This window comes from Platalea leucorodia (genome assembly GCF_965183815.1).
Source record: "Platalea leucorodia genome assembly, chromosome: 8".
Lineage (NCBI taxonomy): Eukaryota > Metazoa > Chordata > Aves > Pelecaniformes > Threskiornithidae > Platalea > Platalea leucorodia.
The window spans coordinates 36,481,108-36,499,687 of NC_138830.1; the positions used below are offsets into that span (position 1 = coordinate 36,481,108).

Here is an 18,580-nt window from a genome sequence, read left to right on the forward strand (position 1 = left end):
TTCGGGGTCAGGGCATGTGGCTGGTCCCTTCCAAGGAACCAGAAAACTGGGCAGGTTTTCCCTGAAAATCCTTCCCACTGAAAATCCTTTCTTTGAAAATCCTTCCCATTGACTCCAAAAATCCTAAGCTAAACCAAATACAATTAAATGCACAGGCCTTGTGGTCAGTGTTCCTTTGGTTTACGGTTGTACAGCAGAGAGTGCCAGCATTAAATGGAGCTGGGAGGGGGGCTGGGACCCAGGAAAGCAAGGCACGTGGGTGGGATGTGGCATGAGGAGCAGAGAGGGGGGCTCCTGGCTTTGCTGGACGGCCAGCTCTTTGTGGGAGCTGATGCCGCCAGAGGTATTTTAAGGCTGAGATGGTGAAGAGAAAGGTGGGTACTCCCTTGGGCCAGAGCAGCGGAGGCAGAGACCTGGCGTTATTGCTGTTAGTGTCCTGCAGAGCAGCAGTGGGTCTTCACTGTACAATACTAAACACAGTTTCATAATTTAATGCTATCTAGGGGGTTACTGACACAGCTGCCAACCAAGCTGGGCTGTGAGCTGGTTAGATGGGCGAAAGCCACCTTGTTCTCTTCCGCAGGCCTCCCCTGCTTGCCCTGTGGTGCTCCCGCTCGCATCCCTGGCTGGGGTTTTGTCATGGATGTCCCATAAATGCTGTCCCAGCCGAGCGCAACCTCCGACGGGGACTCTCCTCCGCCTCCCAGGTGCCCTTCTCTTCCTGTCCTCCCTGCTGCCTCAACCTGCCTCATCTCCCTTCTGCAACTTCTGTCCCAAACCGCGCGCCCCAAACCTCCCCTGCCGATCCTCTCTGTCCCCTGCCACCATACCTGCTGCTTTCCCTGCCTCCCCTTGCCTTTGGGCTGTGCTGCTTTGGGCTGCACTGCTTTGGGCTGCTCTCACACCATCTCTCCTAGATGGGCACAGCGACAAAAGAGATATTATGCCTCTCAGACATGGCACTGGAGAAAACTCAGACCTCCTGAGACCTGAAAGACACCCCTAGCCTGGGCTCCCAAGAGAGGACAGCTGAACTTGTGGCTGGCCTGGAAAGACTCACATTTTCCAGGATTATGGACTTTTCAGAGAGGCAGAGAAGAGGCAGGGATCAGGGTTGCCTACCTGCCCCCAGCTGCCATGCCGAGTGGGACCTCAGAGGTGGCTGTCTCACTCAAGACACCAAACAAGCTTTCGGGGTGGACTTCTAAGGGTCCCTCCATGCTCCCAGAGGTGACACCCCACCTCTCACACTCCCCTCTGCCTTCACCCCAACGGCACCCAGAGCTCTTGGTGATGGCAGACGGACGGCCACATGTACCCCAGCCCAGCCGTGTTTGTTTTCCCCACATTTTGCTGTGCTGGGTGCTACCCTTGCCGTTCCCATACCTCTCCCCCTGCCCTTCCTTCCTTCCCTCTCTTCCTTGCACTTTTCCTTCCTACTCCATCGCTTGGCTCAAGTCAGCTCCCTGAGCCTTCCCTTGCCGCTACATGGCCAGTATAAACCATCCCTCTCGCTTTACATACTGGTAAAGAGATGCCCTGACTGGAGACACTGAACCTGGAGCTGTCTCTCCTGGACGTCCAGGCAGGAGATGACACAGGCAAGCTACCTGCTTCTGCTCAGTTGAGGGGGCTCAAGAGTGCCAGGTCGGGCTTCTCAAGGGTATTTAGATGCCCGAGGTGTGATAAAAAGCCACGAGGCTCCTGCACGCCCTGCTGTCACCCAAGCATGGTGAGCTTTCCCAAAGCACCTCTCTGCATTTCAGGTACTTGAAGGTCAAACCCTGCCTACAAGAAGCCAGGGCTAAATATTTTTGGTGCACGCCAGCGTTTCAGGGCTGACGTTTAGAAAGAGACACTGCGTGTTTGCAGGAGCATCGGTTGTGCTGAAATCACTTAGGCTGGGAGGTGCTTTGGGAAAGGTCGCTGGGTACCCAGGCTGGCATCCTCGCCAGGATGCCCCCGTCTGCAGGGTCCCCGTCAGCATGCCATCCCCGGGGCATCCTTGCTGCCTACGCTCCGGGGGTCCAAGCCCAGCTGCCACCGCCCTGCTCAACCCAGCAGCTCCGTGGCATCCAGCAAAGTGCCTCAGAAACAGGTTACTGAAACCACTAGACGTATTTTAACATTAATTTTGAAAAACTTGAGGTAAAACTGTTACCGGTAACGAACGCTTTTAGACAAGGCTTAGTAGGTTTTGTTACTGTGTCCTTCTTACTCAGGCACCAGCAGAACTCAATATGGCTGTTTTACTTGTTCAAATAGCTGTCTGGAAAAAGGGAGAATATACAAATCCAAGCTGCGGCGGCTGCTTTCAACACAGACCCCTCCGGCTTTGGGGTAGGAACTGGAGCCATAAGGTACCCTCAAAATGATCAAGTTGTATCTAGCACTTCCCAAAGGAGTAGTGCTTTAAAAAAAAGATAAATAACCAGGAGAATTAAAAATATCCCTTTTCCCTAAAGGAAAAAAAAAGTTTCGGTTCCAAACTACACTGTTGCTGACCAGTATTTTAAGGCTTTGATTTTTTCTTTTTTTAAAACTGAAGTATTTTTGTCTTTTGGCAGTTGAAATGCACTTTGTGGGAAACGTGTGAGCTCCCTCTACAGCACTGTGAATTGGAACGGAGGAGTAGAACGAGGCAGCAAGGGAATGAACCCAAAATAAACCAAAATAAAATAAAATGGGGCTGGGGAAAGCAGAACTTGCTGCAAAGTTTTCTGGGCCAGGAGGAGGGATTTACATATTTCTTCCTCATCATCTTCTGAGGAGGAAAAAAAAAAGAAAGAGAGGACCTGCCCGTGGGACTGGAGGATGCTCCCGGTGGGCGTGAGGAGAGGAGGGGAGGACAGGGCTTTAGTAGAGTCCGCATCCCCGCAGGTTGTTGGCGATGATGACATCCGTGACGGCGTCAAAGACGAACTGGATGTTGTTGGTGTCGGTGGCGCAGGTGATGTGCGTGTAGATCTCCTTGTTGGGGGACTTGTTCTTGCTCTCGTACTGAGCCTGGATGTAAGCCACTGCCTCCGTGAAAGAGTTGGGGCCTATAAGAGAGCCAAGACGAAAGGAAAAAGAGTGGATTAAAGCAAGCCCATAACCCTAAATCCGTAGGGTGCCTGCAAGTGCCCCATTGTAGAGACATGGGGACCTCGTACAAGGCTGCTGCAACCTAGCCGCCCCATCTCCATCTCAGGGACTGGCACTATTACCAGCCAGGATTGCTGCAAGGGAGGAGATGCTCTCCGACTGTCAGCTCAGCTGTATTTTTATTCTGAGTTGCTGTTTATAGTCCACAGAGATGACATGGATGAGGGAACTGAGTGTGAAACAGGCTATGATGGGAAAACCAGAAGAAATTCCACATAATGCTGACAGAAAAGAGAAAAAAGCTGCCAGGAATGTGGTAAGTGTTTGACCTGGTGCAAAGGCTTAGCTTTTTTCCTTTTTTAGATTTTTTTGATTAAAGTTTCAGCTTTTGATGGAAAAGAGGAGCTAAAATGTCCATGAATTGAGGGCAGTATTGGTAACCGTGCCCTCCTTTCCCTGAATCACAAAGAGAAAAGGACATGAAAAGATCCAGCCTCTGTTACAGGAGCAAAGTGGAGTTTTCTCAAACAAAATACAAAAAAGCTAATACAAAATGTCCCTCTTTTTGAGAAATCAGGATCGCAGCACCCTCTGCTAGAGCTGTGGCCAAAATTGCGCCATGAGGAGTTTCTTGTTTTGATGCATAGAGATGTCTGTGCCAAACCTTATTAACCATCAGGTTTTGTGTCAAAAAAGCTTAAGAGCAGTCATGCAAAAGAGCAGATCCTTTCTCATCTGGCCAGCCTTGACATTGCTCACATGCACAGCTCCACTCGGGCACCTGCTTAGGTCTGATAAACTCCGTTTCTCTGGCTGGCCTGGAGTGCAGCCCTCCAGCACTGCTGCGTACTGTCGGGTGCCAGTGTCTCCCAAGCCTGGGAGGGCTCGACGTTGGTAACACTGCTAATGCTCTTGGATCCTTCTCTCTCCATGATGCTTTACTGATGGGAAATGTTGTTATCTGCTAGAGAGAAGCTTACTTGGGCTTGAGATTTGATGTGGTTGAAGGCAGCTGATCTGCAAAATCACTTGCACTTACAGGTACATGCATTGCTAGGTGAAGACACAAGCTCATGAAGACCATGAGACTTGAGAATATGTTGAAGACAAGCAAAATGTTTGCTGGGAGCAGGTTCTTGCGTGAAGACCTGTGTAAATAATTTGGGAACAGTTCCACATGCTGTGCACCACCAGGAGGGTATTTTATGAAAGGGAAGTCAGTTGTTCAAAGGCATGAGGATTTAGATGCCGGATTCCTTCTGGGAGAGCAGGGAATCACTAATGCCAGCTTGGTTTAAAACATGCCCTGGATTCTGCTGCTGCTTTGCTAAGTATTGTGGATTAGTTAAAAGCATGAGTGAGTTAAGAGGATGGAAACAGTCAGTGCTCTAGCATAGGGCAAGTAAATTTGTGGATGCACAGTCTTCTAATAATTCTCTGTCAACAGAACTAATGGACATCAGAAACTTCATTTTATTAAAAGCATTTTGTGGAACCTACTTGTGATGTTGAAAGCTTGTTTGATTTATAGACTTTCATCAAATAATTCTTTTTAACTCCAGGGCAACTTTCTAATAATGCTGCTTTTTCACAGGGCCACAAGGGCTTATCCTCCGAGCCATGGTCAGCAAAGCAGGGGCGAGCAAGACTAAGTGTGTGCTTGGGTCTAAAGTCTGGGCTTAACATTAGCACAAGCTAACGTCCAACTTTTAACGGCATTGCTGAATGCCTTGGGGTGAGGTGTTCTTCACCTCTGATTCAGATCAGATCAGATCACTGTTGGATCAGTGGAAGGACTTTCAGCCTTCAGACTTCCAGCCGTCTCCAATGGCATAAGAGAGACAAGAGGCCTGTGGAGAGTCCCTGGCATTGTGATAACTTCCAGCTGCCAGAACAGCACCTCGAAGGAATTTAGAGCGTCTTTGGGGTATTCTGAGATTTGGGGAGGACTGGTTTTGTTCACTTGGGGCTGAAGTGCTCCAGAAACAAGCTGTATTTGTTCTCCTCTGCATAGTCAGCTGAGAGCTTAGCTACGTGTGTATGAGGGTCTGCCTCCCCCACCGAACTCCTCTCTTGGGCTGGGATAGCTTGGGAAGGAAAAGTTGTAGCTAACCAACATTCCTTCTTGTTCTAGTCTCTCTGCCATCAGAGTGGGGTTACTGGGAGTCTTCAGTGAAGATCCACAAAACCAGGTCCACAAAACGCAATCAGGAAGGAGTGAAAGGTGCAGGTTTGCTTCATGGAGAAAAGGGAAAAGGGAGGGCATGATAAAAATCTTCTGGTATATAGAGGATGGTGATGAGCTGCTTTACAAGCCATCCAAGAGATGGCAAGCAACAATCTAATTTGCAACCAGAAAAATTTGGGGTTGGCATTATTGTGCTTCCCATAGTAAAGACTGTGAAATTTCCATTATTAGATCTTTTCAGACAAACATATCAGACATATGTTGGTTCTGTCTGGACCAAGCAGATGAGTAGATGGCTGAAATGTGTTGGTAGTGACAAACATCCAAACCTTCCCTGGAGAGGGAGCCTGCAGATGTTCTTCTGAATTCAGATGGAGTCGTTCAGCTCCATGGTCATAGACCATTCAGCCCAAAGCAGCAATGATGGATCGCTTTTGCCTATTCACAGTGAAAAATCAAGTGCTCAGAGATAGGAAGCTCTGGTTAATAATTGGTTGGCCTGCCCAGAAATGTGACACTCTTGGTACTGCCGGTTCACAACTACGCTTCCTGACAAAGAGATCTGCTTCTCTGTCTGTCGGCTTGATTCATCTGGATGTCTCCGGTGAGCTTAAATAATTCATGACGATAAAAGTTTATTTTTATGCTGTCTCGGAATGGTAATGAGGGTTTGTGGAAGCTGGCGAGATGCAGCGGGAAGCGGCAGGGTGCAGCTGCAGCCTTTGCATGGGTGATGTGTTCTCATCATTAGCAGGTCAGATGCCAGGCATCCAGCACAAGCAAAGGCTTCTTGCATGCTGCCCTGTTGCAGAGCCTCTGTTCTGATCTCCAAGTATCGCTAAGTCCTCCTTCTCCCCAGCCAAGCTCAGGGCATGGCTTGCTGTGGCTCTTCTCTGCACTATGGGTTAAGAGGTGTGGGTGGCCAGTGCATGAGAAAATCAAGCGCCTTGTTTCCTATTTGCATTTGACTGGAAGCATTTCCATCTCCAGATGCTTGATGTCAGCGAGCCTGAGAGTGAAACTGGGGACCTCCTAAACTAACATGAAAAAAATTTACAGCTGGAGCTGAGGCAGCCAAGCTGTGGGGCCTGCTGTCTGCACACTGGAGGGCTGATCCTGCAGCCCCTCGGTGCCCAGCAGTGGGGTAGAGGCCAGGAACTGCAGAGGGGTCCTCGTTGTGGCCAGCGAGGACCCACAAGTGAATGTGATGGGTTATGAAACCGCAAAACTGGACTCCAGCTGAGGACAGCCTAACAAACCCCATGTGCTGGTCTCCCAGAGACCAGTTACCCATTTGTAATGGTTAAGCTCACTGCGTCTTTCTGAGAGCCCTGCAAGAGGGTTCATGTTCCTGAGCAATGCTGGGAACCAGGGCAGGGGTTTAGGGAGTGTGCTGCCGGCCTGCTACCTGCCTGCAGGTGTTGGCTTGGCATCGAAACTGCCCATGGGGCAGAGATCAAACACCCTGCTTAGTGGTGCTGGCCCTTTGCCGGTAAAGAACTTGGGTTTAAGTCATCCTCATGCTTTAGGTGGACCAGTAAATACAGTGGGGGTGATCCTATGGCATATATTGAAATAGAACTTGCAGGGAAGCGTATGGGAGCTCTAGCTACGCATCTTTCATTGCCTGCGATACACCACAGTATCAGCCTGGATGGGAAACGTTCCGTGATCCCTTTGCTATGCATTCCTGTACAGCCAGCTTTCTCATTACCTGTATACTCAGGAAAGCAGATAGTCAGTGGAGATTTCTTAATTTTCTCCTCAAATATGTCCTTCTTGTTTAGAAAGAGGATGATAGATGTATCTGTGAACCATTTGTTGTTGCAGATGCTGTCAAAAAGCTTCAGTGATTCGTGCATGCGGTTCTGCAACAGAAAGGAGAGATCACATCAGGCCAAAGACAGCGACTGAGGGACGTTCAACATGTAGGGAAATCTAAAACAACTAAATTAAGGAGGAAAACAACAAAAAAAAAGCTACGATATACATAATAAATTTATGTATACATACAGCTGAACATTTACATACACAGATGCAATCCCTATAACACTTGACATACAGTTAGTAACTTAAGGGCATTTAACTATACAGAGCTGTTTTGATTTTGCATAGCATTTAATTTACAGGATCCCAGCTCATAGAAATCATCATGCACCATGCATGGATGGGGAGTTACTTTTGCCCTTTGATCAGATTTATGTGTCGGTGTAGCTCATGCAGATCTTCTAAAAAGTTTTCATTATTTTTTTTAAACTTTTTTTTTTTTACTTTCTCGAGTGTGTGTGGCACACAACTGGTTGGATACATTAACCAAGGACTGGTAGATCCTTGAATTAATCTAGAGTTGGAAGCAGACATCAAGGTGACATAATTTTGGAAATGACCTTGCCGTGACCTTTGCCTGGTTTTGTTATTTTGTTTAGTGGTGTTGTCTCTTGCTGGGCTTTTAATTTTTTAAATTTTTTTATTTAGTTCTCTTGGAAGATGGCTCAACAGAAAGTGTCTGGCAGAGAGGAAAAAAAAGTGATAAAGGAAGAGGAAATAGTATAAAAAGGAAGAACGTAACGAAGGGCATCTAAGAACAACCAGACTAGAAGTCAGGCAGCTACCGCTGATGTTAGCTCATGCCTCTAGAAGAACATTAGCTACTTGCCAGCAGAAGAGCCATACGTTCAAATGCACGCACGGTGAGAAGTCAGCGTTTTGGTTATAGGTCATGCAAAAAAAGACACAGGAAAGGAGAGAGATAGGAATGAAAAAAACAGACCAGTTAGAGAGTTGCAAAGTCTGCCACATGGTTTTATGGTGGTGGAAAGAGCTCACGGCAAAGTCAACCAAGTGTCATGTTCCCTGCTGCTTTCAACTCTCAACTCATTTTTTCTTTTGTTTTTTTTTTCTCGGTTCAAGAGAAGCTTCATACCTGCCAAATTTGGTTGGTCTCTCAAATGCTCATTTTTTGGCCTTTGTTTGGCTAGATAAGTCAGACGGACGAGGAAAAGCTGTGAAGGTGCTGAGGCTGGCGATGTTTGGCGCGCGAGGCCGACGCCGGAGTGCGCACGCCGGTCGCGTGGCCATCTCTCAGCCGGGAGCCGGGTAGCGGAGAGAGCAGGCGCGGTGAGGACGAAGCACACCCAAGAGTCAGGGGGTTATCAAAGGCAAAGCATGGTACAGACCAGACCGGCTCCTCGGCTTTTCCCAGAGGCATCTCCTTGGGACAGCACTCCCCAAACCCGCTAGTGCACATACGAGACTGGTTACAGCGGCCGCAGGAGATACGCTAGAGAGAACAGGGCTGCACGGTCTCGTTGCTGGAGGGTTTTTTGGGGTGGGTGCAGCATGTATCCCCCCAGATTTGGAAATTCAGAGTGGTGCAAGAGACAGCCGGGGGCTTTCACCCCTCTCCTGCTCTGGTTCACGCCTGCGCTGGCAGCATAATTGAGCCCAGTGCTTTATTGATTAACGCTTTCCTTTTCATTGATATACTTTAGCTGATGCTGAATGTTTTATTTAGACAAAAGTGGCTCTATGGATGAAGGAAACATCCGATCCGACCCAGAGTGAAACAGGATGCACACGATTTGCTGTACCATATACCACACGCTTTGCTACCAGACTCGACATGACCGAGCAACTCCGCACCGTGCATTGTACCAACACACGGGGAAGACACGATCCTGTACAAATGTAAAAATGCATTTACTTATTGGGTCTCAGTTGCAAGACATTCACTTAACTGGATCATCCCATGTCTGTGTACTGTTTTTTGCTAACCCAGTTTGTACTGGCTGGTGTGGGAGCCCCAGAGCAAAGCTCCTCTTTGCTACTTGTGGTGTCAAAATTGTAACCATGTAGAAACCTACAAAGGTTTTGTACAGGAAATCCTTGGCTACCCAAAGCCTTTGGGAGGAGAGAAGAAAGCGGAGGGCAGTCAGGGGAACAGAAATCAAATATAATTAACTCTTTTTTTAAAGAAAGGTCCCTCACAGAACATTTTTAATGACATTTTTATCACCCTTGCTGATGTAAAATAAAAGCATGGAGAAACATGTGAACGCTGCTCGTGGGTTAAACCAATACCTCATCTGCCGCAGCCACCAGCCTGGAAGTCACCGTACTTACCGTGCTGCACCTCGCCAGCCCCATATCACGCCGCGCGGCCCCGGCGGGGAGCAGCGGTGTGCAACCGTGCCTCGTGGCATGGGAAGCACAGTGGGTGACATCGGATTTGGTTAAGACATAGAAGCTGAGGACTTCTCCTGAGCTGGGCTTCGCCGTTAGGTGAAGCTGACTTTCCTACAGTAGCAAGACTACCTAAGGATCCTACAGAAATCCTTCTGCTTCGCTTATATGGTTTGATTAATTTGCATCAACACCTGTTAGGAAATGCGAGTATTTTCCCAAGAAACAGTGACTCTTAGCATCTAGTTGTAAACCAGAATATACACACAGCACAAACCAATACATCTCTGTAGAAAATGAGAGTTACCATAAAAATCCTCTATTCCTTTCAAATTCCAGAAACAGGTTTTGAAGCTTCCTAGGGCTGCCTGACCTGGCTTTCTGGTCTCTACATGTTGCTTCTCCCGCCAGCTCTGCCGGTTAGCTGAGTAAATATAATCACTGCTCTGCCCACTCCTCCTTATTTACCTGGGAAAGGTTCTGGTCTTAAAATCCACCTTTTCCTTCCCCATCACTAAAGAGAAGACAACATTACTCAAAAGCAAGGAACCACTTTCCATGCATGGCAGAGGTGCAGAGCAATATCCCAGTGAGCAGGTATGGATGCTCCTGTTGCCGTACCTTGGTGCCATGTGGGAAATGCTGTTGCATTCCAGGAGGGCTCCCGGGAGCCCACACATGGACACAAGCTGTCCCAGTGCCAGCCAACATCGGGAATGCCTTGCTGCCTCCCTTCCCTTTCCTTTCCTTTCCTTTCCTTTCCCTTCCCTTCCCAACTGTCATTAATTTAATAGATGTTTGTAGACCTCCAAGGGCTCAGACAGGCCTTGGCTGAGAGGCAAGGATGGGGAGGCAGTCTTCAGGTATCACATGTAAAAAGACAACCTGCTGCTAAAGGAGGAGTGAGAAGTTAAGGCCCCCAAATAATCCCCCTCCTACCAGTAAATCCACAGTGAAAGACCCTTTTAAGTCCCTTAAAGCTTCCCCAGGGCCCCTCTCAGGAGCACCCGTGCTGCTGTGATGGGGCAGATGTGCCTGCTCTGCTAGGAGATATTAAAGATCACAACTCTCATACTTTTATACGAAGTGATATAAAATACTCCACCTGCTTTTGGACCCATTGTGCTGCTTTTTCCTACTTTATGTTGGGTCTATCATTAAGGGAAGGGCTCTTGAAACATTGGCTTCTTAATGTCACTTCCTATTTCAAAATCAGTATTTTAAATCCTTACGCCTGCAAATGCTTTACACCCCAAGAAGGAAAGCAGCCCCACCAGCCACGTTACAGAGGAATAACCATTCGCCCATACAAATTAAAAGCCCAGTTAACTTTTCCTGAGCAGGACAAGAGACAGAATTGGTTATGGCTGAGTTCAGATGTCATTGCACAACCATGTTCCCATCGCTGATGGGAAGGGCAAGCAGCTTTCTATCGAGTGTCAGGGAGAAAGCATGAGGCGGTCAAGACTCTGCCCAGGCAGAAACACACCCATAAACCCCATCTTTTTTTGACCAGAGCATGGGAGGAGACCTGGTTATTTCTGCAACACACAGTCAATTCAATCTTTTTTGTTTACCTTGGTGATTAAGTGCTAACTGTCATGCGAACTATAAGGACACTGAAGGTTATCCTAAGCACAGAAACTCCATATTCCCCCTCCTGCTTATATTTCCTAAGATGCCAAGCCACTTCCACTTGCTTTGTCACTCCTAAGGCAATTTCTGAGCGCTGCAATTCAATTTTCCTTGCCCAATGACAGCAGAGAGAGCACGCTAACCAGGTCATGCAATGAAATATGAACCAAGAGGCCAACACTAATGCACACCAAGGGTCACCAGCACAGCGCCTTCAACCCATCCCATGCTCAGCAATGGGGACACGAACAATACTTGCATGCCTTGGCTAGATATGGATGACCTAAATATCTTAGTTTCAGAGGCAGCAACATGCAGCATGAACATCTCCCTCTCTTGCCATGACAGCTTTGAATTTGCGAGGCAAAAACCAAAGAGGATAGTCTCGTTTCCCACAACAGGTCCCATGCCATTGCTGTCTTTTTAAAAATTCCATTAGGAATTCCATTTAGAAGGAACAGTGCAAATCTACCTTTGTTAATAATCTTCTCCAGTTTTACTGATTAATATGACTGCTGTCCCTCTCTCCTCCCAGATTACAGATCTGAGGCTTTCCTTCCTGTAACCTCAGCTTATGAAACATAAAGACAAGTCACAAATGAGACAAAATAGCCTCATTATGCAAAGCCATAATCCATGGAGTTGTTCAGTCAGTTAAAGCAGGATGTTCCCACTGTGTACTAATATGACAGAGAGCCCTGCAACTCCTTGTGATGGACTCGGTGAAGGCAGATGCAGAGGCAGGTGGGATACCTTGGAGACAGTGTCTTGTGAGTTGGATGGGCTGGGCAGAAGGTGTAATTTTGCCTTGTGAGCTCTAGCTGTGGGCTGTGGCTGGCAACAACGGCACTGGTGAAGGCACTGCTTGAATTTCCCTGTAGGTTTGCTCCTCTCCCCTGGGAGCCGGGCATGCAGGGAAGCAGTTAAGATCTGCCAACAGCAGCGTAAAAAGATGTTTGGGGCAATGGGAGAGGCTGGATTCAATAGCACCAGGGGTTTCTAAGCAAAGTGTGGTCTTTATGGGTGTATGGGCCTAGAAATCACAGATGCAGAAAGTCTTCTTTATTTTATTTATGTCTTTCTGATCTGGACATAGAGAAGTACTTGCTTTCCTTGACTCCCACTGCGTTGCTCTTTGTGGCAGGGAATTGGAGAGAAAATATATCCCTTATAAAAGACTACCTGGTCTTCAGGAGTGATGGCTTCGCACACAATAGCCCTTTTTCAGCTGCTGCAGGAGGATGGGTGCTCAGTGTTTTAAAACAAAGAAAGCAATAAACCACAAAAAGACTTTACAAGTGTAGATCTGTGCTTTAAGGGCAGGGACAGGTCAGGGGGGATTTCACCCAGCCTTGTTTAACCAGCTCTTTGCTTAGTCTCATTTGAAAGGATTCACAGTAAACCTGTTGTTCGTGAGCTTTTTTCAGTGAGACAAGCTGACCCTACAACTACCCTGGTCCCAATGCCCTGGTGCTAACCAAGCTTAACAAGGTGAGCCCCTGCTCTGCATTAGGCTGACTTTATTTGAACTGCAGTTTCATCCGCCTGAAGTATGGTTTGACTTAGAGAAGTGCAAAAAGACCCTGTGAAATCCTGTGATTATTGTCAACAGGGCACTGAGCACATGAGGAAAAGCTGTTCTCTCCTTGCACTGGCTTTGTAAGCATTTTTTTGGGCACCTGAGATGCAGTAAGGCTCTTTCCCTCTCATGGCTCCATGCCAGAAATGAAAGCTCTACAAGTCTTTTCATATTCACAGAGACATCTGTACAGCCCCCAAACCTTCAGTGGCTTAATACAGCTGGAAGTGCCTGGACTGTAGTAAGCATCTCTATAGAAAATGAAGATGGAGGAGCAGCATCCAGCTTACTCTCTCAGCTGCCTCCTCTTTGTGTTTTCTAAGTGAGAAGCAATAAAAGCTGATTTACGTCATTAAAGCCAGCAGATGTGACGGATGCAGACAGACGGCAAATCAGCTGACTGAAGAGATGCTGCTTTTACTGCTGGGTTTTTGGAGAGGAACCATGTTAGCAGGGAGGAGACCAAGTGCTTGAGGGTTCAGCTGGGAGAGAACCGAGTCTGTGGGTGCCGCATTTTCCACCTGCCATTTGTGCCAGGGGTATAATAGGGCAGACAAGGTCTGACACCGTCATTTTTTCCTATTTGCATTGACCTCACTCAGGGTTGTTTATTTGGGTTAGGCGGGGGCGTCCTGCAGGCACGGTGGTAGCGATGCTGAATCCTTTCCCCGTTTACGCCGAATGTGTAAATGAACAGCAGCTGCCTCTGCCCTCCTGTTGCTCAGCATCCCCAGAAATGCTTTGTGAAAAGGGAGTGAAATAGCAAGCAAATGTCAGCGCTGTGCCAGAGCACAGCTCCAACTTTGCTCCTGTGTCCAGAAAGCAGGAGCAAAGTTGGAGCTGCTCAAATCCCATTTTCTGCAGCGCGGCGCATCAGGGGGGAGGCTGAGCTGGCACCCTGCTCGTCACTGGGGCGGTACTGGGTGATGGACAGTCACTGGCAGAGCTCAGCATCCCCAGGAGAGATGCTGTAACTTCCATCTCAGAGGAGCTGAGTTAAGGCTGACATTTAAAAAATGGCATTGGCATTCAAGCCCTTCCATTTTGTGCTCCATGGCTTTGAATCACAGGCTCTGGCTTCTGTAGACTGGTGCCCAAAGGTGACCTGTATTAAAGGCTGCCTTTGGCTTCGCGGTTTGGGTGTAACAGCCCAAGTTATACCTACAGAGCACCTTGCCCTCTGCTCAGATCACAGCTTTGCTCCCTGCGCACTGGGTCTGCCCTGTCCCTGAGTATTCTCCTTTATCTCCTGGGTGTGTTTCCCCCGCCCAGCTGCAGAGCTCTATGGCATTGAGCTAATGGCTGGGTTTTTCAAATAACGTCAGGAGATTTTGGTTCCTTCCCAGTAAATCCTACAGGACTGAGCATCCTTGAGCATATCAGGGCCAGGGTCAGAGGGAGGTGACAACTGAGGATTACAAATGAGCAGACATGAGAGGCTGTAGGGTGTCTCAGTCACTCTGGAGGGACATAGTCATGATGTTAATACCACCCTGAATTCTGGCATCAATACAACCCAAACAACCAGGTGACTTCATCAAACAGTTTGCCAGAGCTCATAAACCTGTCTGAGAAGAGGCTAAAAACCACAGCCCCACCCTTTTTGGGATGAGACAACTGATATCTAACAGCAGTCTTTCCCTCGATTCCTTCCTCATCAACAGCTTTCTGCAAGCCTATCATCTTTACCAGCAGGAGAATAAAGACCCTCAGAGAGACAGAGCTGGCAGGAGTGAGCCCTCCATGCTGCCGCAGACTGGGCACAGATGAAATCATTACCAAAGACTGAGTATGGCCTCCAATTCCTTTTCATTAGATAAATGCAACTGGGTGCTTGCTGCAATTGTCATTAGTCCCAAAAGCATGCATCCCCAACACACTGAATGAACGGCCAGAAGACAGTAATGAGTCTTCTTGCTTCCTTTCTGTGTATTTAATTCACTTGTATTAATTGCACTCTAATACCAAGGAGCACACAGCTTCTCACTAGCGTTATTTCCAGATGGTATTTTGAGCCTAATGTCACAGTGGGAAGTCATAAAAGCTCTCCTAGAGCAAATTACCTGAGGAATCAAACAGTTCCAGTCTCACTCAGGAAAATGAATTTCTGTAGCCTGAAGAAATAGCTTATACTCCTAGCCCGAGCCTGCCTTGGGTGTGTATGGCCGACCTGCACCTCTGCACCATGGCATGACTGCTTCCTTACATTTGTTTTAAAAGCCCACCTAGCTCTATCTCCTCTTTCTGGATATAGGGCCCCGTTAACACGTTTTGAAAACACACAGGTCAGCTAGAAAGGACAAATAAAACACTGCGACTTTACCAGTGCAAGGCAGCATTACCTGGGTGTGCAGGACTTGATTTTGAAGAGTGCGAAGGAGGACAAATCTCCCCAGGATTTCAGAGTCAAGGGAGAGTGACTGACAAAAGCACATTACTGTAGCACCTCAGTGAGCATTCGGCGATCTCTGAGCACTTGCTGGCTATGCAGTATCCCATAAAGAAGTGTCGGGGCCTCCAAGACCCGGTTAGACTCACCGTGGTTTCATCTTCATGGAGCACCTGGTCGTAGCCACTCAGCGCGACGCAGAAAATGATCGCTGTGACATCCTCAAAGCAGTGAATCCACTTCTTGCGTTCTGACCGCTGGCCCCCGACATCGAAGAGCCTATGGCACAGAGAGGACCATCAGCACCTGCTCTTTCTTATGTTATGAGGAAACTTCAGCATTCTTGCCGTTTTCTGACCATATGGTCCCTGGAAGGCTCCAAACAGAAAGCAACAGGTCTTTCACCACTGGCTTGGTCTTCTCCTGCAGAGCCTGGAGCCGAGGAGGACCAGGAGGAGCAGTTACAGCTAGGGATGTGGGGATCTGTGGGAGAGCCTCAGCAGTGTGCTGGGTCCCTGCAGAAGTGGAGACCGCACACTCTTGGGTTTTATATGCTCTACATAATTTCATGTGTGGCTTTCTGTCTTCATGCTCTCTTCTCTCTACTGGCTGGCATCATGAGGGTCAATACATAGCATTAACCACACGTGAGTGACCCACTTTAGAGAAAAGATTTGGCCAAATATTTTTACATTTATGAGCTTGATCAGACTTGGGGCCAATCTCATATTGTACCTCCCAACAAAGTGGTGTTGTTTGGGTTAGAGGAAAGTATCGTGAGCTCCTATCTTAAAGGCAGTGATTTTCAAGACAAGATTGCCAAACATTCCATATTGCTGACCCCCCCAAAATGCTGTGTCCTCTGCAGTGGGAGTCATCTGTGCATTAACCAGCAGTTTAACAATTTCTCCTTTGGGAACTATGGGGAAACACTGTGAGAAACAGATGCCCTGAAAATTTACTGTGCAGTTTTAGACTAACCTGAAGTGGAGGTTTTTGAATGTGAAGTGGGTTTCTACAATGCCAGTTGTTTTGACCCTGGTTCGGAGGATGTCCTGCTCCGTAGGCTGGTAGTCTGCAGCTCCGATTCGATCTAAGCTGTCTAGGTAGCTAAGAGAAGAAGGGAAAAGAAAAAGAAAACAGATAAGAATAAGACACATTAATCTTTGCCCATCTCAGATGAATCCTTCAGCTTCCTATTAATCTTTTTCAAACTCATTTTTCATGGCTGACTGTATTGTAGTTAAAGGAAAAAAAAATCCTACTCTGAGGAAAAAGAAACGTTAACAAACCCCACTAACCGAAGCATAAAATCTGATAGTGAACTGAAAGCAGGAAATTAAGTGTACATGTGTTGTGAGCCCTGATTGCAATCTGTGAAAATACACAGTGTTAATATTACTTGCTATTTTTATTCCCTGAGGGACGAAGGTCCCAATCAGTCCATTGTGCTGGATGCTATATACACACATGCTTTTCTGTAAGGGTTTATTCAGGTAAGAGGTTGGAGCATATAGGTCTCGCTCCCAGAACAGACAGGTCAAGTCACCTTTGGGAGATGCCTCTGTCTCTGCTGGGAAAGGAGGGAGATGGGGCAGCTTGCTCCGACGAGATGCTTTGCTTTCAGTCAGCTCAAATGAAGGGAGATGAATCTGCCCGAGTGAGTCACTGCTTCGGTTTGAAATCCAGCACAGGGCTGGCACTGCAGGAGATGCAGCGCTGGGACAAAATCCAGGGGCCTGCTTAGGTGGTGATAATCTGGGAGTATAAATCAGGGTTTTCTGGGGGTAGAGGAGAGATTTAGCTTTCTAAAATACTTGGATAGTTTTAAAACATTTACCCTTATTCTGCTCTAGGCTTAACATCTATGAACACAGGCAATGCCTCCATGGGCTGAAACTTTGGGTAGGAAGTCCTGTCTTTTGGCGTGAAATGTTTTTGTAGAGGAACCCAACAGCTGCCCACATATGACCACAATCCATTTTTTCATCCACATTCAAGACAATTTTTCAAAACAAATCAGCCCAACTAAATATAATTTATAAAGAAAAGAGGAATTTGGATTACAATTTAATATGAATTATAAACACAGAACTGCACCACACAGTAAAATCTTTCTCACCGCCATTGAGCTGCACGCAGACACTCCAGTTCCTCTTAAAGGGTGTTCGCTCTGCATTACGGGGCCTACATGCCTACCTCTAGCCCCAGGAGCATCAATCTAATGCACATGAGATACTTTCAATATATTGTGACTATAATAAAGCAGGTCTGTGCACGAGCAGTGGTCTTGCCCTTCAATCTCTGTGCTTGTGGCAGCCTGGGTATCACCCAACGAGGCAGTGGGGCAGGAGGTGACATGCCGGGGGCAGGATGGGAGGGGACCCGTTCAGGTGTTAGCCAGAGGATGGCAGCTGTGCCCAATGCAGCTTGCAGAGAATAAAGAGTAGCCAGAGGAGCTGTGCAGTTGTAGGGAAGGAAAAGACTTTGTTGCCTCTGGTGAGTATGAGTTTATGGGTGAGTGCAAGAAGGTATGAGCTGGAACCATTCACATGAGATAGCCATGATGTCTAAGCTTGACCTTCTCTTTCTGTTTAGCAAAATGCATTTTTTTTTTAACATAGAGTGTGGATTTAGTCCTGATGAGTAACCCAATCACACCGACTTGGTAGTGAGCACACATCCCCCTGTGCCTTGCCAAAGCACATCCCGCTTGGCCTGAATGCGCCGCCCTGTCCTGCCGCTGGAGATGCTTTCCCTGCTGCATGAGAAAGCAGGAAAAGGCTTTCCGTTCGTGTCCTGGAGGGAGTGCTCTGAGCCAGGCCCCCGGAGCAGGACGCCAACTGCGCTAGGGCCGTGCACTCTGCTACCCGAGAAAACTCATTGCCACTGGCTTTCATGCCTACCCGGCTAGCCTGGAAAAACAAACAGACAACCAAACTCTACGCTAAGGTGAAAAACAAACCTCACTCCACTCGCATCACTTATTTTGGCTACCCATCATTTTTATCATTCATTTTTGTTAAAGAATTGCAAGAATCACGTCACCCAGAGAAAAGTATATAAGCTAAGCAGGCTTATTTTTATTGTGCCCTTTTTCAAGCATTTAAAGCCATTGTGGTTTTGTGACAGATGCTCCCTTAATAGCCTTATGATGGGCCCTGGATGGATGAATGGGGCTTCACTTGAAATCAGATCCTCTGCTGTGACGGCTGAAGCCACGATCACTCATCTATTCACAACTGGTGTCAACTCCTGTTATTTAAGAGACAGCTGCATTTCTTCACATGTCCCTGCAGACCGAGGCAGCTCTGCAGTGCTGTTATTCAGAGACCCAGGCTCTCCTCTGTCCTCAGGAACAAAATATTTCAAGGTGATGGTAAAAAGTGGAGGTGTAAGAAAGCGAAGGATTTTCTTTCCTTCTTGCAGCTCTTGGCAGTACCCTGAAGACCTTTATCACTTCCTCCATCTTAATTTTCTGTATTTTCCTATGATTCAACTCTCTTCAATTTAACGTTCC

At 47.5% G+C, this 18,580-nt stretch overlaps 2 protein-coding genes across 3 annotated transcripts in view; both read right to left on the bottom strand.

Annotated features, from left to right (window-relative positions):
* LOC309594305 (metallothionein-2) overlaps nt 1-18,580 on the bottom strand; it is a 216,043-nt gene that overhangs the window by 109,283 nt on the left and 88,180 nt on the right. The gene's annotated exons all lie outside the window — the stretch shown is intronic.
* Nucleotides 1-18,580, bottom strand: part of GNAO1 (G protein subunit alpha o1) — a gene marked incomplete at both ends in the record, with an annotated part of 146,670 nt that overhangs the window by 9,591 nt on the left and 118,499 nt on the right. The window contains 4 exons of one of the 2 annotated variants that reach the window (XM_082319885.1): nt 2,857-3,044; nt 6,990-7,143; nt 15,210-15,339; nt 16,042-16,170. In XM_082319885.1, coding sequence (XP_082176011.1) covers nt 2,857-3,044; nt 6,990-7,143; nt 15,210-15,339; nt 16,042-16,170 — 601 coding nt within the window. Of the gene's footprint in view, nt 1-2,856; nt 3,045-6,989; nt 7,144-15,209; nt 15,340-16,041; nt 16,171-18,580 lie in introns of those variants that run through there. The other variant, XM_082319886.1, reaches the window with a different exon arrangement.